Source organism: Poecilia reticulata, chromosome 18 (genome assembly GCF_904066995.2).
Source record: "Poecilia reticulata chromosome 18, P_reticulata-male-v2, whole genome shotgun sequence".
Taxonomy (NCBI): Eukaryota; Metazoa; Chordata; class Actinopteri; order Cyprinodontiformes; family Poeciliidae; genus Poecilia; species Poecilia reticulata.
Window position 1 is genome coordinate 15,538,506 of NC_088847.1, and position 12,757 is coordinate 15,551,262.

Genomic DNA, 12,757 nt, shown 5'->3' on the forward strand with positions numbered 1-12,757 from the left:
ACTAAATTTGTGTGTTTCCAGCACAAATCGTTTCAGGTTAACAAACTAAACGATTGCGCCGTAAAACGTCGAGCTAATGAAAAGAAATGGTTGGAAAAAAGCCCCATCTTTAATTACCGAATTTAGGCGAAGCCAATGAGAGACTGTTGCCACCCGACAAGACGGACAGTCGAATCCATCTGCTGCAAACAAAAATCTGTCGGATTTTTCATACAGCGGGAAATTGCAAATGATGCTTTGCCCGCGTGAGACATCATCTGCCATGGCCCCTCGTTCCACATTGCCATGTTGCCCGCCAGCTGTTTCATCACACCTCATTTGCTCGCAGCATTTATACTCCTGCACAAGTGTTTGCTGAAGCTTGAGAGACGAATCATCACGGATAGCCGAGGTTACACAACTACACAGAGAGACGGGGAGAGGGGACGAGCGAGAGAGCAGCTCTGTGGCCGACGCCAAACCTCTAGCCTGCCTGGCTCCTAACCCTGCTGGCAGCATCTTTCGCTGCCCTCCGCTGCCCATCTGCCAATCAGTCAACAGATGAGGGCTGACAGCGGGGCGAGGGACTACCCATCCTCGACCTCTGTATGAACGGCTGACAAAACAACAAGAGCCCAATCCTTTTGGCTGTTGAGAAAAGGGCACAAGTTGGGAGGCAGACAAAACAAGCCCCCTCTTATTGAACACATGTCAAACCGGAGATTTAGACATCGTTCAGCTGGCTTTGGACAAAATCCATTGTTAAGAGGAAGAGTAATCAAGGTGGCTACTCTTTTTGTTCGCTTTTGACATTTATGACCGGTATTCCTGGAATGACAGGCAAAGAACCCCACAGGGATAAATATGTTTCTGTCTGAAAAAGTCTCCTTTACAAAGTGTTGTACCCATTCTTACTCTTAGATGTGATTATTATTCTATCTCCAAGACGTTGAACATTTTTGAGACCTGAGCAGCAAAAAGCTACACTTCTCTCCAATCCTTGACAAATAATTGATTTCTCACATTTTGTTGCACTTCCCAACCTTGAGCTTAACTGTAAGCCTCAATGCATTTTATTGGGATTTTAGATCATAGCCCAACACAAAATGTCCTTATTATAGTCCTACCCATGATGTTGTTTTGTTTTAATTAAATTTTTAACAATTGTCTTAGAGTTGTGCTCATATGATGTGTGGACCATTGCTTTGCTGCAGCTACATGTGAATCCTAAATAAACTGAATTCTCATTTCTCATTTCCTCTTTGACTTTGTACTGTGTTTCAGAACCAATGCTGAAATAGCCCCAGCTCTACGTAACAGACACTTCTTTCATCTGTAGATTCCAATGTGCCAGTGGAGTCGTGTAACTACTGCTCTCTGTCATAAAACCACAGATCAATTAATTGATTTCAAAGAAGAGCCTGAAAAGTTCCACATTCTTTTCTTTTTTTTTTGGGGAAGCTTAGCAATTTTCAAGATTTTCCTGGACTTAATGGCTAATTGAAAATGTCTCTGGTTATCCAGCACAAAGGAAGTTTAGCCCCTCTCCTATTTTCTATCTCATTAAAAAAGAAAGGAAGTGGTCAAAGCACAGCAGAATTTTCTCTGTTTTACCTCTGTGCACTGCCTGAAGCTCTCCCTCAAGCACACAGGTGAATATTGTCTTTACAAAATGGAAAAAATTCGTTCAGATTAAAAACCAAAGTATCAAGGTGTGTGTGCGTGTGTTAGGGGGTGGGGTGTGTTGGCCTTGGAATAATGTGGTTTTATCTGAGCTGAATGAAAAAAATGGAAACTACACACACAGAGACCGGCACTCTGACAGAGAGAAAGAATAAATTGGATGGTGGTTTGTGTCATTATTGCAGTTCCAAACTTGGGGAGGAAATGCAAATGACCCTTTGGGGGGTTTTCCAAGATCTAATAAGGGCGTAAATCTAAACAGGAGTTAATTCTGTTTCCAACACTGAACAGCCAACTGTGGAGTTTAGAGACCGGTTCTAATGTGCCATTAAGTCTGTGCTGCAATAAAAGAAAACAGATGCTTTTGTTTGGAACTGGGTATATTGAAATTCCTAGATATTCCAGAGCATTGACTGAGTAAGCCGAGGCCTTCAAAGGAAGCAGCCAAGAACTTGGACACACCCAAGAAGATTGGCAATCAGAGGAGCTACCAAGAGGCTCACGGTAACTCTGAAGGAAATTCAGGGAACTACAGCTCAGGTGTCAGAATCTGAGACCTGTTAGCTATGCCTATAACAGGTTTGTCATGAACGAGTGCCAAGAAAAGAAAGAAAGTCATTGTTGAAACATACAGCCCTGTTTGCAGTTTTCCATGAGCCACGGGAGACACAGCAAAGTCAGAGACTCTGGATACTTTAAACCAAAGCAAATTCATGGTGTAGAGCAGTCTAGACAAAGTTCAGACTTTCCATTTGATATTCCATTCACTTCACACGTTAATGTTTGCGTTTTATGAAACAACATAAAAACAGTGACCATAAAAACACCTGGTGCAGCCTTTTTGAAGCAGGCAAAAAAAAAAAAAAAACTCGACTTGATGCACTTGTTTAAGGACGCGTCGGCTCACACCGCATTCAAGGATCAAGATTTCTCATCCTTCTATCTGCAAGAAGCAGTGTCAAGACAAATAATACCAGAAGTGTAATGAAGGTCACACAGAAAGGCTACGCTGAAAGTTGAGCAGCGGTATACTGTTTGTCTTTTCTTACTCGGAAACAGGAGAAAACACAATAAAAATGTACAATATGAGTATTTGTCTTTTCATTTATGCAAATCTTTTATGAGAATCCTCATGTGAAAACGTGGCAGCACAAACAAAACTGTAACAAAAATTTATGGAGACATCACGAATAGAAAAAGCATTTCCCACAAGCAGCTCCATTGTCATTTAATGTCACTACCGTCCTCAATTCATTTGCAAGACTTCACAGCAGATCCCATTTTACCATCTGTTGGCTTACAAAGACGATGACAAATCGGAGATGGACATTACCGGTGCTAGAGGTGAACTCACTCCTTTCACTATAAAATACTCTGGGTCTTTTTTTTTTTTTTTCAGTGAATAGATATAGGACGAACAACTGGGACTTTAAGTTTTGATCTAAATAGTTCAAATATAACCTTGGAATAACACTCAAGATAAAAATCCACCCTTACTTATAATAACAGCAGGGGAAGATATAATAATAAAAAAAAAAAGAAGAAATGTTAGAGCTAAAGATGGACTTACCACAGCCACCTTGGCCCCGAAACCCATGACGTCCCTCCAGGCGTAGCAGAGGCTGTGTGGCAGGTAGAGGAGAAAGAAGATGAGGCCGCCACACGCCGCCGCTAAATTGGCCTTGGAGAAGAAGACGCTAATGAGGAAGCACTGGGAGATGGTGGCCAAACAGAAGACCAGCAAGAAGACAAAGATCACTGAGGGGTCGCTGTACTGCAGGACTTTGCCGTACTGTATGTGAGAAGTTTGGTGAACAAGACGGAGAGAAAAGTTAGTCTCAAAAACACTGCAAAGAAATCACGGAGGCTGGTTGGGAAGAGAATGATCATCGCAGCAGATTTATTGCAGAAGCAGACCACACAGAGTTATTTCAGAACGTTGACTAAAACCTCTCTTGTTCAAAACAGATTTCCATCCATCTGTTGCAGCAGGTTTCATTAGCCACAACTCGGATACATCATGCATGTCGTTTCTCTCTTTTTTTTTTTGTACTCTTTCCAGTTTACCTCTTGGGGAATTTTCAACAATTTGAGGAAATCAAAAATGAACAGAGAGGTTTCAGCTCGTATTACAATTTCTGAATTTGTATGGCTTTGCCAGTTCAGGCAGAGTAAAAGATGATTTTGGTTAACGCCTATTGGCGGTGTTGCATGCGAGTTTCTATTAATGACCTTGGCCCACGGCATTTAAATTTTGTGAAACACTGAATGTTGGGTTTTCATTTTCTGTAACCCATAATCGACAAAATTACAATAAATAAAGGCTTGGAATATGTAAATCTGTTATTATTCTAAAAAATTGTATCTTTCTGAGATGATTGGTAAGAAATATTGCACTTTTACACCATATTCCATTTTTTTAGAAGTAACTTTATTAGCCTGAACATAGTGGAAAAGGAAAAAGTGTAAAAATTTAGATATATATATCTATATAGATATAGATATAGATATGCCCTTTTAATGTGCAACGCTTTTACTCTACCTGTTTGATAAAGGACCATTCTCTAATTTTAGAGAGCCGCTTGCAGTCTATTCACTTTAAACAAAATCAGCAATGCAGTTGTAGTTTCTGTAATTAACTAAAAAAACCCACTGCACTACTGATTAACATGGTTCTTCTGAGAAAGATTAATTCTCATTAAAGAGAAGTTCCATGATGTAAAAGCCTGTTAAAATCAAAGAGAACATTTAAGGTCAATTGAGGTAAATTAATTATCTTCCAAGGTCAAAGTGCTGCTTAGGATAAAACCATTGTTATTACTAAGATTAATGAACGACCAAATCTCTCCAAAACTAGAGTCAGGTCCTTTCTGAGCCAATTTTAAATTATCCTTAAATCACCTTGAGTGTCAGAGATAGAAGAAAAGCACTGATGGCTAGCGGCAACATGCTGGAAACCGCCCAGGTCAGCCAATAGATGCCGTTTCTCAGGCCCATGATTCTCACGGTCTCCTTCAGTCGCGCCTCTTTCTCAGAAACAACGCCTTTAACGATCATGGCCACCGAATAAACCCACGCTAAGGTCATGTACAAGGGAAGAGAACTCGCCAGCGACCGTAGGAATCTGAAAGGTGAAGGAGCATTACCAGAAAAGTTTATATCTGGGTACAAATGTAATATATCCTCCTACATCACATTTTGGACCACTGATCTAAAATAAGAAACTAGCAGCATAAAGAACAACAGAGCTTTTAATAAATGCGTGCAGTAATAAACGTATGCATTCTGTTTAAACTCAGAAGTGATTTTCTTTTGCTCCAATAGATAAAAGTGTTGATAGTTGAATTCTGAATAAAAGTAAAATAAATACAAGTTTTTTTTTGTTTTTTTTTAGTCCTTAGCAGGCAGCCATCACTGCACAACAAGAACACACAAAAACGTAAACCAACTGGACTTTGGATGGTCTCTCTAAGGTTTTGAAAAGATAACATTTTGTCGCCTTTTCCATGTAATCGAGCACTACAGATGCCCAACTGCTTAGAGTGAACAGAAAACATCTGTGATGAATTCATTATGGTGAAAGAATTGCTCAATCCTGAAGGCAGAGATGAACCTGGCAAAAAGAATACGTCATATTGAACATGTGGTTCAAATTTACTTGATTAGGTCGGTTATTAGAGAACATAAAATGGACAACGTCGACCTGGTACCGATACTAGAACCTCACCAAACTGTTATGCTATTCACAGTGAAGCAGTTCAATTCAAGATTTCTACATCAATAACAGATCCCTTGAGTCTATATGGTGCTTTCTGTGGACTGGGGGTCCCTGATGGGGAGAAGCACCCATCCCTCCAAATTGCACATATAGGCTGGTTACTTTAAAACTAAGGAGAGTTGTGTGTCCAACAACCTGTCGCTCAGAGAAAAGAGCTTTAATAAGTGAGTTACTACAGTGTTATCCTAAAATACTGAAATAAATAGAAAACGCCAACAAGGTTTCCAGTTTGCCAAGAGTGACATCATTCCAAAATCTTAATATGACAACCAAGGTAAATGGGACCCAGCGCATGTGTCACCCACATCAGGAGCCCCATTGAAACAAGGGATTGATGTAATAATTAGCTCCATATTCAACCTCCTGTGTGGCGGCTGACTGAAAGGTGAAGTGAAAAATGGCATTTCTTGGAAGGTACACTGCATCTGACCAAGTTGAGACTCTCATCCTGAGAAGTGTCTGGTTTAGAAAGGTCAGTGGCGGAGACTGATGACTAGTTAGACCTGTGCCGGTGGTGTTGTGAGGAGGGGGGTCACACAACAGTCGATCACACAAATGTCACACAAAGTTCCTTCTTTCTTTGAACATGGCATCAAGCGTGCTGCTTTCACACACAGCGTGTAATTTGTGGCGTCTTGGGAGTTTTCCATTAAAGGCTTTTCATTTCGGCTTGTGGCAGGGGCGAGTGAAGAGAGAGACCTCTTCAGTTCTTCAGCTGGCCGGCTCACAATACCGACGGATATTAAACGCTTCAGTGATGATGCCGTGGATTTAGAAGGTCGTTTTTGGAGTAAAACATTTACCACCAAGCAGAAATGTGGGAACAGCAAAAAATGCATTTGGAAAGTTGATCACACAACTCCTCCACTGAACTGATCTGATGTGGGAGCCACATGTGGGAGCGCCGCAAATAAATCCACCTGTGTGCCAGACAGTCAAAGCATTATCTCTGCTATAGTGGAAGAGAAAACAAGCGCGCAGTGACGGAGGACCCAGGTGCATGCGACTAAACCGCTTGTTGGTAGACCTTATCCAGATCCAGCGTCTGATAATTACCATTTGATTCACAATTATTATTAACGCGCTGAAAATGGCTGTGAAATTATCATTTAGAACGAGCCTGTGATCTGAATGCACAGACACTGCTCTGGCTCCTACGCAGCAGGCGACTAACTCAATTTATTGTTATTAATGTTTACAAACTGTTGAGAGCTCGCAAACGCATTAGGCTGATGGGAAATTACATTTAACCCAGCTGCTCGAGTATCGGTTTCTTATTTATCAGCCACATTTTCCAATTAAGCTGCTCAAATTGATTACACTCATCCCCGATAACCATCATTTTTACTTCATTAAATGTGCCTTCAAAAGCGAGAAGTTTTTTTTTTTTTTTTTGAAGGATGCGCAACATCTAAAGGGGGTCGGGTTTGAATCCCGCTTCGCCGGGCGAACGCTAGAGGCGTGATTTCTTTTAACACGACAGCTTGTGTTTATTTCCTAAAAAGATCTCAAGCGAATGTTATTCGAGCAGATGAATAACACCGACATGTGCACCAAAAGCAAAATGAGCAGATATACAATAAAACCATTTATTTTATCAAGCCAGCTTGCAGGCAAAAAAAATTAAAAACCCTAAACAGCTGTTCATTTTAATTACCAGAAAAAATATCAACCTGTGTAACATTGATGGTGTCCTTGAATGTTATATTGTATTAACAGATTCTCAGCAAAACGCAAATGTGTTTTAATATAAATCCAGATCAATTATCCTTAAATTATTTGATACTACATGTTCAAAAAAAAAATGAAGACTATAAAAAAGGATCACTTTTTGTCTTACATTTGCAAGTTACTGTAAATAATGTTTGGTCACTTTTGGATTCATCTCTTGTCTATATATATTCAGCATAATTTACACAAATGTGCATCAATAAAATAAAATCTGAACCTAGAGACTGCACAGAAACTTTTTTTCATCTCTTGTATTATTGGACCTAGGTAAGTTTGTAAGATAATAAGTACAGATAACAATATGTGACAGATTTGACCCATCTCAACCTCCAAAGAGATTTTTTTCAGCCCATCCATCGCTCATCACTGAACAAGAGCCTCACCTTTACCTCCCACTTTACGACTCTCACGAAGCAAATTACCTTCAACACCATATAGTGTCAAACTTATTCGGCAGTGAAATATGATTCATTTCCTCTGCAATCACAAAAACACGTAGCAGCAAACAGTCACTTCCCAAATTAGAAAATAGGAGCAATTACAACTGTATCCTATGATTACAGGAACAGAAGAAAACACGAGTGCAGTTTTGGTTGCATGCTTAATTAATTAGACGGATATGGCTGATTAGAAGATTTGCAGATAATGATCTGATTCTACGCTCATCAATTAGTTATGATTAACAAAGAGAGAGAGAGAGAACCAAAACACAAAGCATAAACGGTTTTTGTCCAGATTGACCTATGTGAGATTTATTCGTAAGCATTTTTTCCTAACTTTGTGGATTTTGAAAAGCTCTAAAAACGGCTTGGATAACCTTCACATTTTATGCTTTGAGTTTTGATACTTTCAATTGAGCAAACCCTGTCCTACTGACCTTGAGCATGATACTTATGAGCACACACGGAAGTGTGAGCAGAACAATGTTCTCTGTGAACGTGGCGGACCAGAGGGCGCCGTTTTGAACACCGACGGCGCGCAGCACCTCCTTAAGCCGCAGCTCCTTCTCCAGCACCAGGCTTTTGATGGTCATGCACACAGAGTACATGAAGGCCAGCACCAGGAACATGGGTAGAATTGCTCCAATACTCTGGATAAAGCTGGGCATTGAGGAAAGCAACCAAATGATGTCAGAAGTCCGTCGTCACACACAGCACTCACCGTGGTTATAAACATGGAAACTGTACCTGCCAAACAGATTGTCAGAAAGTGCATTTACAAAGTTTCTGGGTGCTTGTTTTTTTTTTTTTTTTGGTGACATTTGCTGAAACGTTCAACCTAGCCTACTAAATAAAACTGAACAACAAATAACATTTTGCTTTCATTTTTCTGCCCAAAAAAAAAACAAACAAAACAGAAGTTTGAGAAGTGTTAAATAGGGAAAGCTCAGGCCGTTTCTACGCTGGGTTTTCTGTTAAGATGCACAAACACAAAACCTGCTATTTAGCAAATTGAAACAACTTTGCTTGATTAAAACTAAAAAAGGGACAAATGAGTTTGAACTAATTTCAGACAACACGAGGTTTGCCTGCGATTTAAAGTTAGAAATGCAGAGTTACAACGTTTTGTAAGTCCTAGACACTTCGCTCTGAAAGACTTTGTTAGCTTTAGGTGTGCAGAGCCGATGTAAAACAAATGTTAAATCCACAAAGGCAACCTTCCACAATGTTTGTCTTCATTTATTGAGTCAAAAAGGACAGGAAATGTCCTTCGGAGATAATAAAAGTTTTAAATTCCCAAAGAACAAACAAGACGATCCGAGCAGCATTCACGGACTCGATGCCTTCGAGGCGTTTTCATTTTTACGCTGAGCTAACCTTTATAAAGTTGGTGCATCAGCTCAATCGAGCATTTAGTGCTTCAGCTCAAGCCTGAGATGATGTACGATTTGATGCCGTTACAACACAATAAGGCAATATTAAACTGGCTTCATAATGCCACCAAAATGCCATGTCAATATCTCCTACGCTGCCAATATAATAAAGTGCTTCCTTTGATTTATGAGACAGTGAAGGAGAGATATCAAATACGCTTTGACAAAGTGTTCAACGTTAATGCTTGCATATCTATAAACACCGGTGACGCGGTGCAAGCGATGCTCTGTTCAGCACAAATACGAGGATGAATGAACCACGGAGAATCTGCTGTCGCTGGAGGAACGGGGCCTTTCTGTTGAGAAAATGCCGATAAACACCTGATGAAAGCTGCGTCTCCAGAGCGCGTGCAGAAATTAGGTTCTATTATAACTCTGGACAAATCTTTTTGAATTCCTGACATTAAGGATCAGTTCGCTCATGCATCAATCTTCTTTTTTGGAAGGACGTTTTTGCATCTTTAATCCGTTTCTCCAGAACAATTTTTTTTTTTTTTTTACACAAACTACCATGAATTATCCCTTTTGTCAACATTTAAAGTGGTTACTCTGAAATTTTCCGTGTCAATCAAGGCGCCATCCACGTAATTGGCATTCCGTGTAAGGATTAGTCAAAAGTGTTAAAGCACAACTGACAATGTGATTTTGTTTTATATTTATTCACAGAGAAAAAAAAAACAACAGAAAGTCATGTTTTTTTGTCGAGTTCTTTCTGAAGATTCTGATCGATAAAAAAAAAAAAACGAATGGTGATTGGGTTATTTTAACATATACGTTGGCGTTAAAGGGAATTGTATTAACCATATTGCAGATAAATATCAAAATTATATTACGTTGGCTGCCTGGGTGCCAATAATACCTTTTAAAACTCTCATCTTGGCCTTTAATGTCTTAATGGTGTTGCTCTTCTAATTAAGCCATTGTGGTATGTTCTGCTTTTATTGTTCGTCATTGTACTATTTATTTTTATTTAATGGGGTTAAGCAAATTATTATTTTTATGCTTTATTGCCCTGTAAATTTCAGTTTGCATAACAAGGAGCAAATATTCATAACTAATAGTGCAGGAAAAGTTCACATTTTCGACGTTGTGTGGTTTTATTCTAAAAGTCCAGTTCTAGACATCTGCATTGAAACATGAATAAGAAATGTTTAAAAAAAATTAAGTCAGGGGTCTCAATAAACAGTAGTATTTTTGCAAAATAGCATCGAAACAAACAGTGCTTATGGTGAGCTGCAAGAAATAAAAGTCCTGCTGCATTAAAAGTATAAAGGAGAAAGTATGATATTTTTGAGGACACTTACACAACCCTAAAGGAATCGATCATCGACATCCCAGAAGCTTAGGGAAAGGATCGTTTGACATTGTGTCCTAAATGTTCACACCCATATCAACCGAATCCGAAACCCCGGATTCGCTTACGCACATAAAATCGTCTCTTTGAAGAGATAATTAAATCGATACACAGTTACAAATAGCTAACTGATATGTATGAAAGCCTCCAGTAAGAGTCAGAATACTAATTTCTGGCATTATCTGCTCCAAACAGGCCGTAGCGACTAACATCCTGTGTGAGTTAACTCCTTCTGTGGCTGTTTTCTCCCTGAGGAGGAGGAGGAAGAGGAGATCAGTCATGCACACCGTGTCTGACACTGACAACCTTGCCACCAAGACTCTCGTGAATTATACATCTGCTGATCGATCAAAGGTGCTTAAGTAATAGAACCTGAGGCGGCCCGTGGGTTGTGGGGCTTCGGGAACATTGGCAGGCTGGCCTAAATTTGGGGGAAGCTGGTAGACGGATAAATCGAGAAAGAGACGACTTGCCTCCCTCACAGGTTTACATCCGGTCTCATTTTTGACAAATATGCCATTCAGGTCCAGCGCTCGAAAAAGTGAAGGACTCACTGAGAGGAGTAGGCTGTATTTTCTTTTTTGGGTTCTTTTTATAGCTTATAAGAATCATATATTAGGAATTATTTGTTTATTTTCCAAATAGACAAATTGCATTTGCATTTATAGGAGAATTTACACAAGATATAGTTTTGTAGAAATGTGGTTTCACAGTCTAGTTAAATATTAACATAAAAAAACTAGTTTTATTAATATTACTGTTTAGATTATTTTAGCAAATGAAAATGCTTTAACTTTAGAATGTGAGAAAATATCTAATTTTTCAACTGGGAAAAAAAAAATCAAAATCCAAAATAGGAAAATATTACAGTAAATGAAATAGGTTAATTAATATATTAATATTGCTAATAAAACATTAAAATTATGTAATTATCAGACAGCACAGGAAGTATCAGCGTCAGTTACTCAATTGCATGAGTAACTGCATGCAATTGAGTAAGTTGCATGAGTAACTGAGTAACTTTTTACCATGTTTAATTTTAATATAAAATGGCAACCAAATTCAGAGACTGACAAAGTAAGAAGCCATAAGGTGTTCACATGCAACTCTCTCAAACACAGCAGCAAATCAACAACAGATGTCGGAACAAAAAAATAAATAATGTCCAGACCTCAGTCTAATTGAAAGTCATTAAAAAAACCTCAAGTGAGTTCTGCCCACAAGCCTAAGTGAACCAAATCAATGTTGTAAAAGAAGTTTTGCCAAATTCCTTCTCAACGAATTAAGAGATTAACAAAGTCATTGCTGCTAAAGTCAACCCTGTGATTCTTAGTTCTTTCACACACCTTTTAATTTTGTCCTAATTTTTGTGTATGAAGCAATGACAGCACGGATTGCATGTTTTTGTACACTGCAGATTAAATTAGTGTGACCTTTGAACATGGCAAAAAAAAAAACTTTTATTATGGCCCGAGTCTTAAAACCTTAGAACTGAAAGAGGATGACATTTCTCTTTACTATGTCTGCATGCCAATTTCTGATGGAAGCTTGATACATGCTTTGCTTTTGTTTGTGTACAATGAATAGATCTGCATTGGATACAGATCTATTCTTGTGAAAGTGTCTTTCTTCATAGAATATGAATCTCAGCTAATAACCCTCCTGACTTCAAACACAAGGAAATGTAATGTTTTGAGTTTTTTTAGACTTCCCTGCTCTTAAGGCTTTTTGCTTCAGCGCTTTCAAACTTGAAATAAAATCCTTTATACTCAAAGTGAAAAAAGAAAATCTACAATGGTCTTCAGCTTACATGCTGCTTTGCCTTAATAAAATATCTATGTTGGACAAAAAAATTATCTTTCCTGCACTTCTGAGCAGTCCAGTTGTCTCACCAGAGACTCTTAATGGGGGACGCTGCCGCCGTTTGGCATTAGGTATGCAACGGACAGTCCATGTGTTTGTCAAAGTACTTCTCCAACACTTTAACTTTTCTCCCAGTAGACCAGGTGCTCTAAAAGTCTTTTAAAATGTTCTCAAACTCAATGGGAGCTGTCATCCGTCCTAAACTTAAGAGTTGTATTCAGCCACTCTGCCATAAAAGGTTGATTGAAGGAGGACGCTGTGCTGGCTGCAACTCTGGCTAAGCCCAGCGAAAGACATCTAAAGCTCCATCAGAGTGACCTCTGAGCACTTGACTCACAAGTCACTCAGTCTGACCAAACAGCAGAGATACGTCTGCTTGGGCGAGCTGATGGAACTGGAATAAGAACATGTTAAAGTATAACCTAAATCAGTATTAATATGATCATCCCTCAATAAAAGTTGGAATGAGAAATAACTTTCAGTTGTTTTGAACTTC

General features: G+C 39.0%; 1 protein-coding gene across 7 annotated transcripts in view; it reads right to left on the reverse strand.

Annotated features, from left to right (window-relative positions):
* Positions 1-12,757, reverse strand: part of LOC103480793 (phospholipid-transporting ATPase ABCA1) — a 213,883-nt gene that overhangs the window by 120,618 nt on the left and 80,508 nt on the right. For 6 of the 7 annotated variants that reach the window (XM_081600003.1, XM_081600007.1, XM_081600001.1 and 3 more), the window contains 2 exons: positions 4,564-4,786; positions 3,233-3,454 (listed from right to left, as the gene is read on the reverse strand). In XM_081600003.1, the coding sequence (XP_081456129.1) occupies positions 3,233-3,454; positions 4,564-4,786 (445 nt within the window). Of the gene's footprint in view, positions 1-3,232; positions 3,455-4,563; positions 4,787-8,048; positions 8,272-12,757 lie in introns of all 7 variants that reach the window. The other variant, XM_081600005.1, reaches the window with a different exon arrangement.